At 41.1% G+C, this 17881-nt stretch overlaps 2 protein-coding genes across 6 annotated transcripts in view; one reads left to right on the forward strand and one right to left on the reverse strand.

Moving 5' to 3' along the window:
• The window catches only part of BORA (BORA aurora kinase A activator), a 17818-nt gene extending 9387 nt beyond the window's left edge, over positions 1 to 8431 (reverse strand). Inside the window, exons 1-6 of one of the 5 annotated variants that reach the window (XM_042456556.1) lie at positions 8385 to 8431; positions 7823 to 7862; positions 6130 to 6294; positions 3746 to 3852; positions 3510 to 3555; positions 2399 to 2486 (exon numbers count right to left, since the gene is read on the reverse strand). In XM_042456556.1, the coding sequence (XP_042312490.1) occupies positions 2399 to 2486; positions 3510 to 3555; positions 3746 to 3852; positions 6130 to 6285 (397 nt within the window). In that variant the 5' untranslated portion in view covers positions 6286 to 6294; positions 7823 to 7862; positions 8385 to 8431. The other 4 variants (XM_042456555.1, XM_042456554.1, XM_042456557.1 and 1 more) reach the window with 4 other exon arrangements.
• An 8-nt stretch (positions 8432 to 8439) lies between these two features.
• MZT1 (mitotic spindle organizing protein 1) lies at positions 8440 to 16116 on the forward strand. Its single transcript, XM_042456558.1, has 3 exons — positions 8440 to 8610; positions 12921 to 13066; positions 14848 to 16116. The coding sequence occupies exons 1-3, from the start codon at positions 8562 to 8564 to the stop codon at positions 14869 to 14871; spliced, it is 219 nt and encodes a 72-aa protein (XP_042312492.1). The 5' UTR covers positions 8440 to 8561; the 3' UTR covers positions 14872 to 16116.
• Positions 16117 to 17881: the final 1765 nt, after the last annotated feature.

Below are 17881 nucleotides of genomic sequence, written 5' to 3' on the forward strand. Positions count from 1 at the left end.
ATATAGGGAGGAGCTAGCCCCCCTGAGCCTCAGTCAATAACAAGCCAAGCGACTAGTTAGGTAATCAAGGAACTGAACATTAGTAACATCAGCTAAGGGTTAACTAGAACACCTTAGAAAAAACTAGTCCAAGAACAAACAAGAACTCAGAAAAACCAATCCAGCAACAACAAGAAGAACAAAGCAGGTCCACCAACAGGCAAGCAGGGTCGGAGGCCGCAGGCAGCACCCGGGTGGGCAGGATGCCAGGACCCCTCTCTGCAGGAAATGAACGTGTCACGGTAAGTACCCAATGTTCCTTTTCCCAGCAGAGAGAGTCCTGTCCTCCTGTAACCTGGGATTTACAAAAGCCCTCTCGAACTGGGAGGGAGGTGCTGCTAGGAGACTGTGGCCCCCGACACAATCTGTTGGAGGAACCTCTTTTCAAATGACACCTCTATGGACTGAGACACGTCCAGTTTGTAATGTCTTATGAAGGTCGAAGGCTACTTCCGTGTGGCCACCCTGCAAATATCTGACAGGGAGGCACTAGTGGTCAAGGCCGCAGAGGTAGATGCACTCCTGGTTGAGTGCACCATCAACCCCTCGGTTGATGCAGAGAAATCCTTTGCCATGGTTTTTGGCTGGCCTGTCCTCTGAACTCTGGCTGGGCAGAGATGCTGAGGAGGGAAGTTTCCATGACTTCTGGCCAGTTTCCTCACTGATCCCTGGCTTTAAACAGGCTGGGCAGAGGTGATGTGGAGAAACAGAGACATGGAGGGGATACCCCTCACCATCTCTTCCCACGGCTCCCATGTGCTGCAATGCTGTTTGCAGAAATCTCCAGTGCTCCCACCATGAAAGGGGGCAGCTTTGGAGGAGAGGGAGAGTCATTGGCAAAGCCAAGACCTTTCTCCAATCCTGGGAGCCCTTGCCATTTTAAGTCTTCTTCATGCTTCCAAGGCTGTAGTAAAGAAGCTGCAGAGCAACAGCAAACACATCCCAATGGGTCTCCCTCTGAAGCCAGCTCCCTCTGTTGAGCTGGCAGACCCTGAGCTAGGGAAGCCTGGGTTAAGGATGGCCCTTCACCCATGCTCTCGGGGTCCTCTGTCATAACCACCACCAAAGAAGGGGGGGAAAGGCAGGAGAGAGGAGAAGAGGGGAAGGCCAAGAAAGCTCTCAAACCGCTTTCGTAGAAAGGAAAAACTTCGCTGGCTCGAAGAGAACATCCTGCTAGGAGCATAGGCAGGAACAAGACTGAGGCTCAGGGGGGCTAGCTCCTCCCTATATAGGGGCCGGTCTTTTGTTTATTGTCCCTGCCTACAGGAGCAAATAGGAGGAGCTAAACCCAGATTACAGGAGGACAGGACTCTCTCTGCTGGGAAACTGTGGTTTGCCTATTCATTTGTGGAACAAGTAATGTCTAAAGCACAGCAAACACAATCACTAAGCAAAAGGAAGTAGGGCGGAAAAAAGCAAGTTCCATAGGCTAATTGTGTTGTAATAATAGATTAGTGCACACAGGGCAATCTTTTCCCATACAAGACTAAGGAAATACTAACAGAAAGACTGACTAAATTCTCGAATGCAGCTCGTTCAGAATCTTTTTTCCCCTCCTTTTGAGGGCTACATTTCCTCAGGGGCAGCACAATTATTCCAGGGAGTTAAAACATGGAAGAGAGCATGGAGATGGCACCCAACTCTATGTACCACAAGTCTGTGCAGCATTTCCTCTTTCCCTACCCTTTTTGCCATCCCGCATTTCTTCCTCTTCTAAGGACTCCCATCCCACACCCACAAACATGCTTAAAATGAAGAGAAGGCTACAGCTCCCAACTTTGGCTTTTTCTAAGAAAAGAATGGCCAAGAAGCAGGCACACAGGTGAAATCAATAACAAAGCACAGCTGAAACAATTTCCATAAGATATGAAATCATTCAAAGCAAACATACACACATGTTCCCTTGCTATATTACAACACTAGTCCCTAGAAGGTAAAAAGACAGATAATACTGTGAGACACATGCAACCCACAATCCAGTGGTTTCTCCACAATCTGAATAAATTTGTAAGACCACAATAAGAAGAAACTATAAAATCCTTGCTCAATCTACAATAATTTGTTCAATTGTATCTAGAGCTATGGCTAGGATTTCGAGGAGAGTAAGTACACAACAAAAAGCAAAGTTGTAAAATGAATCTATTGGCTTCGGAGGTTATGGGTAACAGACAAAGAATAATATCAACAAGTCTTTTTGAAAAATTTGCCACACAATCCAGAAAACATTTTAGTTGGTTAACGACTATTCACCATTTGAACTAATAAGACAAGATCAGCTAGAATTTAAGCATGAAGATCCATGTAGTTTGTATCAGAGATCTGAATCTTTCCAGTTTCAAAGGCATGAGATTTAACTAACACTTACTGGTAGTTGAATTAAGCTGAGAAACCTGTTTCCCACTGTGATCTGTCCAAGGAGATGGTACAATAACACCTTTAGTGAAGAACTAAAAGAAAAATATACATAAAAGTACACCATTCAGTCAGTGCAATTAACTTCAGAGAGAAAGAAATTATTTTTTGTATAAGACTGATGTGGATGTGACAGGAACTAGTTTTTAACTGGAGCTACCAAGAGTCAGTATGGTGTAGTCAGTGATTGGAGTGTTGAATCAGGGCACTGGGAGATCAGAATTCAAATCCCTGCATGATCACAGAAACCCACTGGGAGACCTTGTGCAAGCCACACGCTCTCAGGCTCAGAGGAAAGCAAGGGCAAAACCCCTCTGAATAAATTCTGCCACGAAAGCCCCCCAAATTAGGGTCTCCATAAATCAGAAATGATTGAAGGCATACAATAACAAGCAAAATCTACTGCACCTCACATTTTTATCCTCTGTCAGCTGGGATAGAGGCAAAGAACTCTAATCCTTCCTCTTCAGTCTATCATCAGCCAACCATGGCTAGCAAGAGCAGTCCCTTTGTTTTGCATGTATACAGAGCATTGTTTCAACACAGCACTGTCCCAAACAATCAAGTACCCCAGGCAAACAGCGAGGCCTGAAGGGTTTTGGGAGTCCAACAACATGTAGAAGGCCATAGGTTCCTTGTCTTAATTTCGACAAACAATTTTGCACACATGATAACACTTTCCGGACTGTTTAATTTTAGACTGTGGTCACAAGAACTGTTATTAACCAAGCTGCCTAGTAGTGGTAGTATCTGCAACACCCCATGATTCTATTTTCAGAGAGCAAAGAAAAGGCATAGTAAATCCCCTCATCCAATGCTTATGTGCAAGAATTTTTTGGTTGTAAATTATGTGGGAGCATTTCTATCACTCTCTCTCTCTCTCTCTCTCTCTCTCTCTCTCTCTCTCTCTCATGCACACACACACACACTTGATACATTTCTTCCTTCCAGTTTAGAATGCAAAGAACTGTCTGTCGAAACAGGACTTTGGTTTCAAGGACAATTATGAGAATTACAATACCGTAGGTGACATTAAAGTGTTTAATTTAACTTGTTACCTCTTCAATGGCTTTTTGCCTCTTTTCTTCTATCTCTTTATCTATTCTACAAAGTGTGAATAAAACACAAATTGAAAAAAATATTGTTAGTTAATTTCAATAAACAAGAATTCTGTGATGTAGAACAAAGGATATATAGACAGATACACTTGCTGAAACAATATAAGAGATAATTTACTACAGTATTTTGTTTTAATCATGGGAGTCTTTACAATATGTAATAGAAATCAACCAACCTGGCTTGGCTCAAATACAGTGCTTGACGACATATGTCTTCAGAGTCTATTTCCACAGGATTGATTAAAGCAAGTTTATCTATAGACCATCTGAATTTCCCTGGAGTCTATACAGGAAAGAGAACATTAACTGTGACAGTAATGAGCTTCCTATTTAAATAAGAAAAATATGTATGCACATGCATAAATATCTACTAGTACCGGTACAATAAATTCCCCTACAGTGGGCTTTTTCCAGGATCTTCGTGGAGATTCCCTCTTGAAGAAATCAGTAATGAGAGAGAGGCTTCTTTTATCCAGCCTTGCTTCTGGTAAAGCTACATATCAAGTACAATTAGGACCTTCAACAACATGTTGCAATGAGAAATGCTTCCTGTTTAGAATCCCGTCACCCTATTTCTTTCCTACTCTGGTGTCACTCTTTTTTGGAAAAAAAATGAAGGGGAAATTTATTTATGGACCCATATAGACAGGCCAAAATAAAGCTGCTTTGGGTCACTTTGGAAGTATGCTGTTTACACACACACACCTTAAAGAGGCCAGAAGCTGAGCCAAAATTGTGCTCCAGTTCTTAGGACTGGAGCGTGGCTTTGGTGCGGCTTCTGGCCTCAGGACGCATGCAGCATTTAAACAGCATACCTCCAAAGTGACCCAAAGCAGCTTTATTTTGGCCTGTCTGTACGGGCTCATTATTATTATTATTATTAAGCTTTATTTATATAGTGCTGTAAATTTACACAGTGATGTACATACAATCAATTAATTAATTTGTCAAAGGGAAAGAGCTCAAATCACATGATGCTTACATCTGGTCTTGGGGAATGAGGGTTAACCTCCAATTTTCCTCTATGCTTGTAGAATGATCTTTCACCTTAAGTACCTACTATTTTCTCTGCAAGGACTGATTATGCTTAGTACTAATGGAGCTGTTTCAGTGCTTCCCCCTTGCTTTAGAGATATATTGTATAAAACCTTTTGTCCTTTTTTATAAGTTGGCTCCCTGAGGTTTGCTGATACTTTTTCTCTTTTTTAAATAGCTTAAATATGTAGTATACAAGCATTTAAAATAGCCCATTTTAACTATATTTAACACATTGCCTTAAAAGCAACGAAAACCATTTAGTACATTAGTATTTTATATTATTTTAGTATATTATGGTTTTATTGTTTTGTTCTTGATTATAGATGCCTTATGTTTGGTGAAAAGGACATTATAAACAAATATCATCATCATCATCCCCATTATTACTTCAGTTTGAAAAACCAAAGCATTGTTTCTCTACATTGAGAGTGAGTGATGTGTGCCTTCCTGAACTATACTGGCAGCCCTTGAGTCCTAAAGATGCCTCAGATCTCCCCTTTTCTCTTGAAAATAGGCTCCTGGAAGCCTCTCAGATGCCTTTAAATAGCTTGCAGGCCTGTTTAACAGGAAGTGGACTTCTGGCCTGTTCTGGATTTGGTCCCTTGTAGATTGGATTAGATGGGGTTTTTTTATCCTTTCCAGTTCTAATAGTTTATGATTCTACAGGAATACCTAAATCTTTCTTAACTTTTGCAGAAGCACTGTCACACACAAAGGAGTCTCAAGCATAAAAATGAATTTACTTCCCCAAAAGCTTCAAAGCTGCCACAAGTACACTGAGCTAGATGACCCAATGACCTGACCCAGTATTAAGGTATTTTCCTATGTGTCTTAATTAACCTGTGTCCAGTTCTGGGCACCACAATTCAAAAACGATGTTGACAAGTTGGAGCATGTCTAGAGGAGGGTCACCAAAATAGTGAAGGGGCTGGAAACCATGCTTTATGAGGAAAGGCTTAGGGAGCTGGGTATATTTAGCTTGGAGAAGATACAGTTAAGAGATGATATGATAGTCCTGCTTAAATATTTGAAGGGGTGTCACATTGAGGATGGAGCAAGTTTATTTTCTGCTCCCCCAGAGAATAGGACCCAGAACAATGGAAAAGAGATCCCACCTTAACATTAGGAGGAATTTCCTGACAGTAAGGGCTGTTTGACAGTGGAACAAACTCCCTCGGAGTGTAGTGGAGTCTCCTTCCTCAGAGGTCTTTAAACAGAGGCTAGATGGCCATCTGTCGGGGAAGCTTTGACTGGGAGTTCCTGCATGGCAGGGGTTGGATTGGATGGCCCTTGTGGTCTCTTCCAACTCTACGATTCTATGACTTGTTAAGCTTCCCATTACACTAAAGTGCAAGAGCATGTTCAATTGTTAATCTGGAATGCTTACAGGACACTTTGAGTATGCCACAAAAAAGCAAGCAACCATTCTTCTTCCAAATAAACCTTTGCCTGAGCTGTGTGCACGGTGTTCCTGATATGAATGGGATGTCCACAACCACATATAATAAAATACAAGTCTTACCACTGAAGATTTTGAGGTTTTAAAAACCGTTGGACTGGAGAATATCTGCTCCTGTAGACGGCTATAATCGCTTGGACTTTCAAAGGGGTTTTGGACCATTAGCTGCCCAGGAGTCTCTGGAGTAATATGCATCTTTGCCTCTTTTTCATCACTCATGTCAGCCAGCTGTATTTAGAAAGAAATATGCAAGTTAAAGTCGAAGGCTTTCAGGGCCAGCATCCATAGTTTTTTGTGGGTTTTTCAGGCTATGTGGACATGTTCCATTAAAGTTTCTTCCTGACGTTTCGCCAGCATCTGTGGCTGGCATCTTCAGAGAATGCTTTGCCTGGAAAGAAAGTGGGTATATATATACTATGTGAGCCTGGGAATGCAGGAATGATTTGCATGTGTGTTGTTCTGTGCTGATGGCTGGCCTCAGGCTGGGAGGCTAATGCAAAAGAGGATTAATGTCTGCTAATTGATGATCAATTATCTGCTGGGAAAGCCCCTGACTCTGAGTGGTTTCCCATTTGCATTTGCTGAGTCCTTATTTTGCAGTTCCTCAGGACTGGTAGCCAAATTTTGTTAACTTTAAGGGTTTCTTCTTTCTGGTTAGACCTGGACAATTTCAACCGGAAAGAAGAAACCCTTAAAAAGCTAAAATGGAGCCAAACTGTATTAATTCTGCAGTGTAGATGCTGCCTAGATGGAGCTGTAATAACAGTGTATCTCCCTCTGGCCCCAAAGGAAACTGAGGAAAGGGTTGGGCCTGACTACTACAACAGCTGCGTCCACACTACAGAAATAACCTAGTTTGAGACTGCTTTAACTGCTGTGGCTCAATGCTAGGGAATCCTGGGAACTGTAGTTTATCTGGGCCGCGGAGCCTCAATACTTCACAGTATTTAAAGTGTACTTTAAATTCTTTATACTTATAGCACTAAATACTATAGAGAGTTTAAAGTATTAAAGTAAGTGAATATTAAAATGCATTTAACTAGGAATGGGCCCCAGGTGCCAGTGTGTACAGTAATATATACTAATAATATATAAAAGATATGAAGTTATATTAATATATATATATGAATATATATTATACAATATATATACATATATTACATAATATATATTAATTATATATATTATACTATGTATCATATAATACAAAAATACAACCTATGAGTTCCCTAGATATATATATATATATTCATGTATATTATATAATATACATTCATATATATATATATATATTATAATATAGCTAATAAAAAATATAACCGATGACTTTTCTCACCTATATATATATATATAATATATAAAATATATGTCATATTACACCTATATGTTAATATATATTATATAATACACATATTAATATATAAATATATAATATAATATAAAAATATTGCCCATGACTTCTGCAGCCATATATATATATATATATATATATGATAATTGATAATTAATATCAATTATCAATTAAGATCAATTTTTATCTTGTATTGTAATGTTTTAAATTTTGTAAGCCGCCTTGATCATATTTATGGAAGGGCGGGGTAGAAATAAAATTTATTATTATTATTATATATCTAATATAACATAAAAATATAACCTATGACTTCTCTCACCTGTATATATACTTATATATTAACATATATGTGATATTATACATATATATTAATATATATTATATAAAACCTATGCGTTCTCTCACCTGTTTCAAAGGTCGCCTCAGCCCACAATGAATAAAAGCACTAAAATAAGAAGCAGAAAGAGTCCAAATAAATACCCAAATACATAAATAAAAGGCAGCCTGGCTCCACGGAGCAGAGCTCCCTCCGCCCCACAGGGACGCTGCCCTTCACCTTCCTCACTCCAGACTCCTTCTGCCTGCCCAACTCTGCCGACCCCCTCCAGCTCTTTAACTCCTCTCCTGCTGGGGACCAATCAGCGACAGCCACTCTGCCCCCTCAGCCAATCACGGCTCAGAGCGGGAACGTGTTTTTTTCCTCTTAGGCGTTTGAATTGAGAGGAAAGGGGAGGGGGAGGGGGTTCTGAGAGGCGGGGCTTCATTCAAAAGAAGTCGCATTCCCCATTGGGCCGCTGACTTGGCGCGTGCCTCTCTGTGAAAAGAGGCTCGTCCATGTAACGAGTGAGGGAGAAAGCGATAGAGAATGTGCACTTCCGGTACTGTACAGCCGTTGGAAAAGGAACCATAGAATGCCGTTCGAGCCGAATCAGCAGCTTGTCTAGGACTAGCGTCTCGCTCGTCCTACCGAACGTGGGCGTGGCCGCGTCCCCACACTCATCCAGAACGTAAATGTCTGTGGGTTGTTCACTCTCTTGCTCTCGCTCTTTCGGTTCTGCTTCCGGGTCAGAGGGCGCTGCCAGTAGTGAAGCCGCGGGAGCCCTGTTGGATTTGGGCACTGCTTTCCCCGCTGCCTTGTTCCCTGATGGCGAGTCCTGCGACCAATTTAAACGCTGTGAGAGAGACTATGGATGGTAAGAGCAGGAGAAAGAGGAGGGAGAGGAGGTCCCCGCTGGTCTGCCTTGCAGGGTTGTTGTGACAATGGGGCGGGAAGGAGGGAGGGAGCCCCTGGCAATGGTAATGATGGTTGCTGTTAAGTACTATTAAGTCTGATTGGGCTCTGGGGACCTGGGTTCGAATCACTGCTCTGCCATGGAAGCCCACTGGAGACCTTGGGCAAGAAGTCACACTCTCTCAGCCTCCTCAGAGGAAGGCAATGGCAACCCTCCTGTGAACAAATCTTGTCAAGAAAGCCCCATGATAGGTTTGCCATAAGTGAGATATGACTGGAAGGCAGTGTGTCATAGTGGTCTGAGCTTTGGACTGTGGTGCTGGGGGACAGGGTTTGAATCCCATGAAACCCACTGGGAGACCTTGGGCAAGAAGTCACACTCTCTCAGCCTCAGAGGAAGGCAATGGCAAACCTCCTCTGAAGAAACTTGGCAAGATAGGTTTCCATTAGGGTTGCCATAAGACACAACCTGAAGGCACAACAACACAAGACTTCCCAGCATGGCATAGGGGGTTCAGCCCATCACGGGGTTTTCTTGGCAGGTTTCTTCACGGGGGGCTTCCCATTCCCATTCCTCCTCTGAGGCTGAGAGAGTGTGGCTTGACCAAAGTCACCCAGTGGGTTTCCGTGGCTGAGCTGGGATTCGAACTCTAGTCTTAGTCCTACACTCACACCGCTGTGGCGCACTGGCTCCTTTACAAGCAAGTAGGGTAGATTAAATGTTCCTTACCTCTTTCTTCCTATGCAAGTGAAAAGGAGCAATCCTTATTATGTTTTGCCATGAACAGCCTCACTCACTCGGATTTGTGTCTCGGATTTTGGGTCCAGAAATCTCAGGGCCAGGAACAGCCCTGAACAGCCAGCTCTGCTCCCAGCTCAGGTTGCATCCACATTGCACAAATAAATCCAGCTTGACACCGCTTTAACTTGCCATGGCTCAGTGATATGGAAGGAACTCTGGGGGTTGTAGTTTTGTGAGACATTTAGCCTTTCACTACTGTTTCCATAATTCCATAGCATTGAGCCGTGGCAGTTAAAGTGGCGTCAAACCAGATTATTTCTGAAGTGCGGGTGCAGCCTCAATGTGTGGCTCCTGTTCTAAGCCAGAGGGTCTGCTCTTAAGAGGAGTTGCTTGCTTTGAGTCACACAACCTTCCAGTTGTGTGGCGTTTCATAGAATCATAGAATCATAGAGTTGGAAGAGACCACTAGGGCCATCCAGTCCAACCCCCTGCCATGCAGGAAATCCAAATCAAAGCATCCCTGACAGATGGCCATCCAGCCTCTGTTTAAAGACCTCCAAGGAAGGAGACTCTATCACCCTCCGAGGGAGTGCATTCCATTGTCGAACAGCCCTTACTGTCAGGAAGTTCCTCCTAATGTTCAGGTGGAATCTCTTTTCCTGCAGCTTGCATCCATTGTTCCGGGTCCTGTTCTCTGGAGCAGCAGAAAACAAGCTTGCTCCCTCTTCAATATGACATCCCTTCAAATATTTAAACAGGGCTATCATATCACCTCTTAACCTTCTTTTCTCCAGGCTAAACATCCCCAGCTCCCTAAGTCGTTCCTCATAGGGCATGGTTTCCAGACCCTTCACCATTTTTGTCGCCCTCCTTTGGACACGCTCCAGTTTCTCAATGTCCTTTCTGAATTGTGGGGCCCAGAACTGGACACAATATTCTAGGTGGGGCCTGACCAGAGCAGAATACAGTGGCACTATTACTTCTCTTGATCTAGACACTATACTTCTATTGATGCAGCCTAAAATAGCATTGGCCTTTTTAGCTGCCGCATCACACTGTTCACTCATGTTCAACTTGTGGTCTACTTGGACTCCTAGATCCCTTTCACACGTAGTTTCATTCAGCCAGGTGTCACCCATCCTATATCTGTGCATTTTATTTTTCCGCCCTAAGTGCAATACCTTACATTTCTCCGTGTTGAATTTCATTTTGTTAGCTTTGGCCCAGCTTTCTAGTCTATTCAGGTCATTTTGAATCTTGATCCTGTCCTCTGGGGTATTAGCTATTCCCCCTAATTTGGTATCATCTGCAAATTTGATAAGTATGCTTCCAATTCTGTCATCCAGGTCATTGATAAAGATGTTGAATAGCACTGGGCCCAGGACAGAGCCCTGTGGGACCCCACTGGTCACTTCTCTCCAAGATGAAAAGGAGCCATTGTTGAGCACCCTTTGGGTTCGGCCGGTCAACCAATTACAGATCCATTTAACAGTTCCTTTGTCTAGCCCACATTTTACAAGCTTGTTTGCAAGAATGTCATGGGGAACTTTGTCAAAGGCCCTACTGAAATCAAGATATACTATATCCACAGCATTCCCTTCATCTACCAAGCTGGTAATTTTATCAAAGAAAGAGATCAGGTTTGTCTGGCATGACTTGTTTCTCTGAAACCCATGTTGACTTTTTGTGATTATGGCATTGCCTTCTAGATGTTCACAGACTCTCTGTTTAATGAGGCCTCAAGGGGAATAGCAGCTGCAGCATTGGCGACTGGTATTCAGAGGTATACTGCCACTGAGACTGGAGTTTCTACAGCAGGGGTCACAATACTGTGTTCATTTGTGGTGCAATATTACAAGTTCTTCCTTGTTAATTCTACAGCGTTATAATCTTGAGGCTCACTCATCACCTAATAAATGTTTATGGAGAATCTTTAGGGCATCTTGGGGCAGTAGTTGTTGTTCCCCTGGAATTGGCATTCAGAGTTATACTGCCACAGAAGAGGTCTGCAATGGTCATCTCAGCACTCATAGCGAATCTGAGGCAGGGCATGAAAGTAATAGCTCTTGCTTCTGGTTCGTTCCCAGCATTTGGTGAACAAGTGTGGATGTTACTGCTGAACATGGGTTTCTGTTTAGTTACCTGACTGCATTGCATTTGTCTAATTCCTCTTATTAAATCATTAAAACAAAACAAAACTTTTCAAAACACTACCCAAATCTGGCCACAGTCCTGCTGGGAAGCCCCAAATATGTGAGGGTTTCTTCTTGTATGCTACTTTGTGTGCCATTTGAGGAGGAGGAGGAGGAAAAGACCAGGTTTTCAAATGCACGAGATAAATGGTTTGGTTCGGGGAAGAATGGGGACTGAGTTTCCAGGACCCAGCTCCTGACAATATCATCACTGTCATACTCTTAATACTGAAATACTATTTAAGGACTGTACACATGTGGAAAGATAAAGATGACATCTGCCCAAAAGCAGAAAAGCAAGATAGAAGAGGGAAAGGAGAGAAGAGACAGGAGACATTAGTTCTACAGCTTCTTCTCGGATTAATTGATGGAGTGAACCTGGTCCTGTTTTGCAGCCATGCTAATAGTGAGAGATGTAGCCTTCTAGTGGATCTGAGGCTGTATCTGCACTACAGAATTAAAGAGTGCAGATGCAGCCTCAGTTTAACACCATGTCATGGCTCCATCCTGTGGAATTCTGGGATTTGTAGTTGACAGAGAAGGTTAAAGACCTTGTAAAACTACTAATCCCAGGATTCCACATTGAGCTATGCACATTCATGTGGTGTCAAACTGCATTATTTCTGCAGTGCAGATTAGACCTTAGTCTCATTGCTGGTGGCTTCCTGATCTCCAGTTTTGAGTCCCACTAGAAAGGCAGAGTGGAGTTGCCAGTGTTGGCTGTTTTGTCCAAGTCCGCTGACTTCAGTATTCAGATTGATTCTATTGGAATCAGTGGTATTTTACTCTGCTTCAGTTTTTTCCTCCTTTTGGGGAAAAAAAATCTGGCATCTCTGACAATGTTTACAAGCAAATGTGAAGTACTGTACCTCCTTGTGTCAGTATTAAAAGTATGGACGCAAAGTTACAGCCAAATGAAAATATTCTGATGGGAGCTTTGAAAAAAATCAGTGTAAAAAAGTGCCTGTTGAGCGTTTTACAGCTTGAATCTACTAGCCATTGCAGTTACTTTCATAGATCACAGAGCCCAGTAAAAGCCACTGTTCTGCTACAGAGAAAAATATAAGGTATGCGTAATGTGCATAAGGATCTCTGTCTGGCTTAATGGAGTCTTAAGGATGAATTAGGACTGATAGTGAAATTGTATTTATACAGCTCAGATTTATATCTCAACATTTTATAGCTATCATCAGAAAGTTCCTTAGAGTTCATGTATCTTATATTTTACCAGTGACAGTGAAATCACATTTCTCACTTGTTGCTAGCATGCATTTGAAAGGAACTATTGGTACTTAATTTAACGTAAACATTCTACTTCCATTTGAAAATATTTTTCAGTTCTTCTTGAAATATCAAGAATACTAAACACTGGACTAGATCTGGAAACCCTTTCTATTTGTGTACGACTTTGTGAACAAGGAATAAACCCAGAGGCATTATCTGCTGTAATTAAGGAGCTACGCAAGGCTACGGAAACCTTGAAGGTATGCTACATATATGGAGAACCCACAAAATTGGAATAAGTCATGTTAAACTGTCTGTGAACCTGGTCTGTACATATTTATTGTACTTTCCAAAAGTCCAATTGACTGACTAATTGTACTTTCAAAATAGAATCATATTTTGAAAACTGTACTTTTCAAAACCTCAACTGCTTCCTAATGTCTGAGCAAATATTGCCTTTAAAAATGACTAACTTCGTAGTTGTCTATTTTCATTCACTTGGGGCTGTTATTTCCTATCCTACTTTTTTCACAGGTAAGCAGATATCTCATCTAAACAAACAGATAAGGGCTTAAAACCATGTTTTATATTGATTCACTGGATCTACTCTAGTTCAAACTAGCAATTGGTTTTAGATGTTTGTGAGAAACTGATTAAGGAAAAATGGAGGACTTTCAGTGGTAAAAAATATATTGCTTTCCAATTAAAATCTATTACTTTTTAAATTTTCAACATGTTCTTCTAGTGTGTTATATGGAAGCAAGTGCAACTGAGGTCACAGAGGGGTTTGCTTCTAAGTTCATACACAAAGTGTTGCAAACCTAGAATTTGTTCTAGCTCAAGGAGGCAATGGTTCTTAAGGCTGTGAGAGATAGCATATCATATTTATAGTAAATGGTGTGGCAACCCTTAACATGCATACTAGGGAATAAGAACCATTGAATTTACATGGGATGAAACATACAATAAACTACATGTTCCTTATTAGCTTTACATATGCAAAGTTATAGAATGACATCTGCCTCAAAGAGTAAAAATGTTAAAAGAAATGCTGGTATACATATTTCAACAGACTTACTAGTACATTCCTAAAAGAAGTTCAACAGCGCATCTGTTTTGCTGCACGAAAGAAGGATATCTTCAGATAGTATCCGTCTCTTTTACTGCAGTAGACAGGGATATTGAAATTAGGCTGAAGAGACCCCTTTCCTTTCTCTCACACAGTTATTAGTGTTACAACCTACTGGTTAGTTGACTCCTAGTTACTATTGCATTAGGGGAAGAAACAGTGGTGGCTGGTGGTCTCAGTGTCACTGGTCTGGTGAATGTACTCTGCATTATTGTTCTGTATGGCTCTGGATTTGGAACTATCCTGCAAATAGGTATAGCCCCCTAAAAGTATGAACTAAAACCCAGAATCGGTTCACCATCCTACTGACATAGAAACCACCATTCACTACTGAAACAATGCTAAGTTCACTGACTCCATGCCTGCAGCTTTGCTGGTGCCACCATTAGTGAGAGGTCTAAAGCAGAGAGCTGGTTCTGCTCATGCAGGCTCCCTACATAGGTAGGAGCCCTGTATGATCAGGATTTTAAATTCTACAGGAAATGTACATGCATAGATCAGGGTTCCCAGCTGAGACCACTTACCCCACTGCAGTGCCAGACCCAGCAATGGCATCTCACTTGTTCCTTCACATAATGATAACTGGGGGTGGGAATGAACACTTGTGTAGGTCTACAGTTCTGATAGTTCCTGCAAGTTGTAATGGATGGAATAAGTCCAGGATATCTGTACTGAAAAGTTTATGATTAACTGGTTAGAACAGCTCTAGTGCACCAACTCTTGGAACTGATGTGATGATTGTTTCACCACCATCCTTTCAGCTACTCTGGAAAACCTAACCCAGTAATACTTATTTAGATGTAACACATATTTAAATATAATAATGTATGTATAAATTGCTATAAGAGTCCATAATGTTGTTAGTAAGTTTTATTTTTGATGAACCCACTATAATCAAGTTACTCTTCCTAGGCAAATGAAAATATGACAAGCTGACTCTGTGGGAGAAGAGCTTTACATTGAGACGAAAGTTCACATAGGAACCTATCAAATGAACTGAAGACTGTCTCTTGTCTAGGACTATAGAACACGATTACTGCTTGTGTTGGTGTCTGTGCACTTCTAAAATCTTTACTGAAAAAGAAGAAAAACCATCATAATGTAATGAAAGAATTTTAAAATGTTTGCTAGCAGCTAAATTCTCAGGCTGTCTTGTTTTTATTGCATATAATGCATTTGGAAATTTATAATTATGCATTCAACAAATCTTAATCATATTGGCAATCATATAAATTAAACAATGTTCTTATTATTATTGTTATTATTATTATTAACCTTTATAATAATAATATGAAAATTGTTTAATTTATATACTGTATAAATCCTCCCAGAAGTACAATTGAAAGTAGGATTGCCATTTCAGTAAACTTAAAAAGCAACTTTCTGTACTGTGAAGGAAGCTGCTATTTGAATAGGGATTGTTTATTTAAAATATATCTATATTGTATGTGCACAGGATCCTGTGAATATGTAAAGAAGCTTATGTCTGGGGCAGTGTTGTGCAGTATGGAAAGCATGAAGCTATGATTAAGCACCCATCTTGATTTCAGTAGAAATATAAAGCATTTATTCCATCTGTTGAAATTAAATGGTAACTAAAAGTGCTCAATTTGGACTGGATCACGATCGATATATCTTACAATTATGTCTTGTTACTTGCTGTTAAACACTGTCCACAGAATAATAGAACATCATTCACAGGAAAGGCTATCAAACTTTAGTTGCTGTAGATCAAATATTTTTATTTATGGACAATCTTGGTCTTTCTGTTTCAGAGTGGAACATTCATTTCATGACAGTGGGAAAATTGCTCATAAATCAGAGAGTGAGAATGTGTGAACTGTTGTAATACCAGTCATAACAAGAACATTTTTATGTGTTTACTCCATTGTTACTTTTTGTATTTCTAATTGTCATATGTTTTTTGTACAGCCCTTGTATCTTGTGTACTTGAAGCACTAATTTCAGTATAGGTGGTGCTAACACTGAAATCATCCTATTGAGTTTTATGCAATCAATCAGTTATATTTTAGGTTGTATGATGTCCCTGAGGGGGAAAAAAAATCTCTGGTAATACCGTAGTTCTTGAAATTTGTATTACTTATGTGACTACTTTTACTGCTAAGATGCCACAACCTAGTGTGTCCCTTTATAAGAAATAAAAATATTACACAGCTGTGAGATTTGTGAGACGATATTCTTAAATCATAAATGTCTGACACAGATATTTCCTTAATGAAATCTTCAATGTGTTGACCATCTTTTGGGAATTATAGGACACAACATTTCTATCTCAATTCATGGTGAATACATAGTGGTAAAGTTTCTGACACACTGGTTGGCTGAAGTCCCTTCAGCCAAGAGAAATGTGGCAAGTTAGATATGTATAGAAGAAACCCAAGGCTGGGATAGTGGAGGAAGTGGTGATGAGATTAAAGGAAGGGTCCACAATCATTTGTCAGCAGCAGAGGGGCAAGATCTAGTGAAGAGTAGATTTAAAAGGAGGTTCCAGGAAAAGGGAAGAAAAGTCAGGGAACTGTATTAGCAGAGGACTCTGAAGAAGCACCATAGCATTACAAGATCAAGTAAAGACTATGTGAGACAGAAAGAATTGGGAATACCAGTCACAAAATAGTACCTAAAAATTGGTGTGGGGAAAAAAAAGATCCCTACTGGAAAAAAGTAGGACTGACGCAAAATTTATTTATTATTTTATTTATTATGGTATTTATACCCTGCCCTTCAGCCCTAAAGGCTCTCAGAGCTGCTTACAGTTATTATTTTTAATTAGATGGTTCCCTGCCCTCAGGCTTACAATTTAAAAAGACACAACACAAAAGGAGAAGGGAATGGTGGTGTGGAAGGGGATCAGGTCCAGCAGTTCTTCTCTTCCTCTCAGGCCTGGACTAAGGCAGATGGACTGGAAGGAGGGCTCTTCTTAAGAATTGGCCCGATGGCACTGGGCCTGTCTTTTCCCTCCCAGGCTGCAAGGAGACATTACATAGGGCCTAGAGTGGAAAGGACACCTGTAACTTTATGGCTGTGAATATTGCTGCTTCCCAAACCCTCTGCCTTGTGCATTTCCTCTTGAAGGTCACAAACAGAGAAGTTTGATTGCCCAAAGTAGGATGCCAATCTATCTGCTAGCTCCCATGGTATTTTCCCACACACTATCCTATCCCAAACTCCCTGGGGTTGTCCTGATCTTATCACTGCTTGATACAGTGCCACCCAAAGAATCCCTTTGGTAACTCTGGAAGTTAAAACATCAACCAGGTGGGAATCCCATTGCTTCTGGGATTCCTGGAAAATCAGCCTAAACTGCCTCAAGTCAAGTTTGTCCCATAAATACCCCTGATTGGGCTCTGCTATTGCAGTCCAGCTGCAATCAGGCAGAAACTTTGTTAGGTTCAAGCTCCATCAGTACTGCTGTCTGCTGCATACTATGTCACGTTCAACTCCCAGCTTTCTCTCAGATTGGAGCCTAGCTTCTGGAACTGGTAAGCATTGCCCATTGCTATCCACTACCAGCTTTTTATTTACCTTAGTTCTCATGTGTGTGTGTGAGAGAGAGACTGAGTTTAGTGTAAGCACTGATTCTACTTTTTATAAATAAACTAAGGGCTTGTACAGATAGGCCAAAATAAAGCTGCTTTGGATCACTTTGGAGGTATGCTGTTTAAATAATGCATGCATCCTAAGAGGCTGTGCCAAAGCTGTGGTCCAGTCCTTAGGACTGGAGTGGCTTTGGCGTGGCTTCTGGCCTCTTAGGACGCATGCATCATTGAAACAGCATACCTCCAAAGTGTCCTGAAGCAGCATTATTTAAGCCTGTCTGTTTGGGCCCTAAACTAATTTGGAACCTGCTTCTGGAGTTCTCTAATTTCAGAATTGGTATACAATGGCTTAAGACCTCAGCTTTCCCTTACCAAAGCTCGTTCACTGC

The sequence above is a fragment of the Sceloporus undulatus genome, chromosome 3 (genome assembly GCF_019175285.1).
Source record: "Sceloporus undulatus isolate JIND9_A2432 ecotype Alabama chromosome 3, SceUnd_v1.1, whole genome shotgun sequence".
Classification (NCBI taxonomy): domain Eukaryota; kingdom Metazoa; phylum Chordata; class Lepidosauria; order Squamata; family Phrynosomatidae; genus Sceloporus; species Sceloporus undulatus.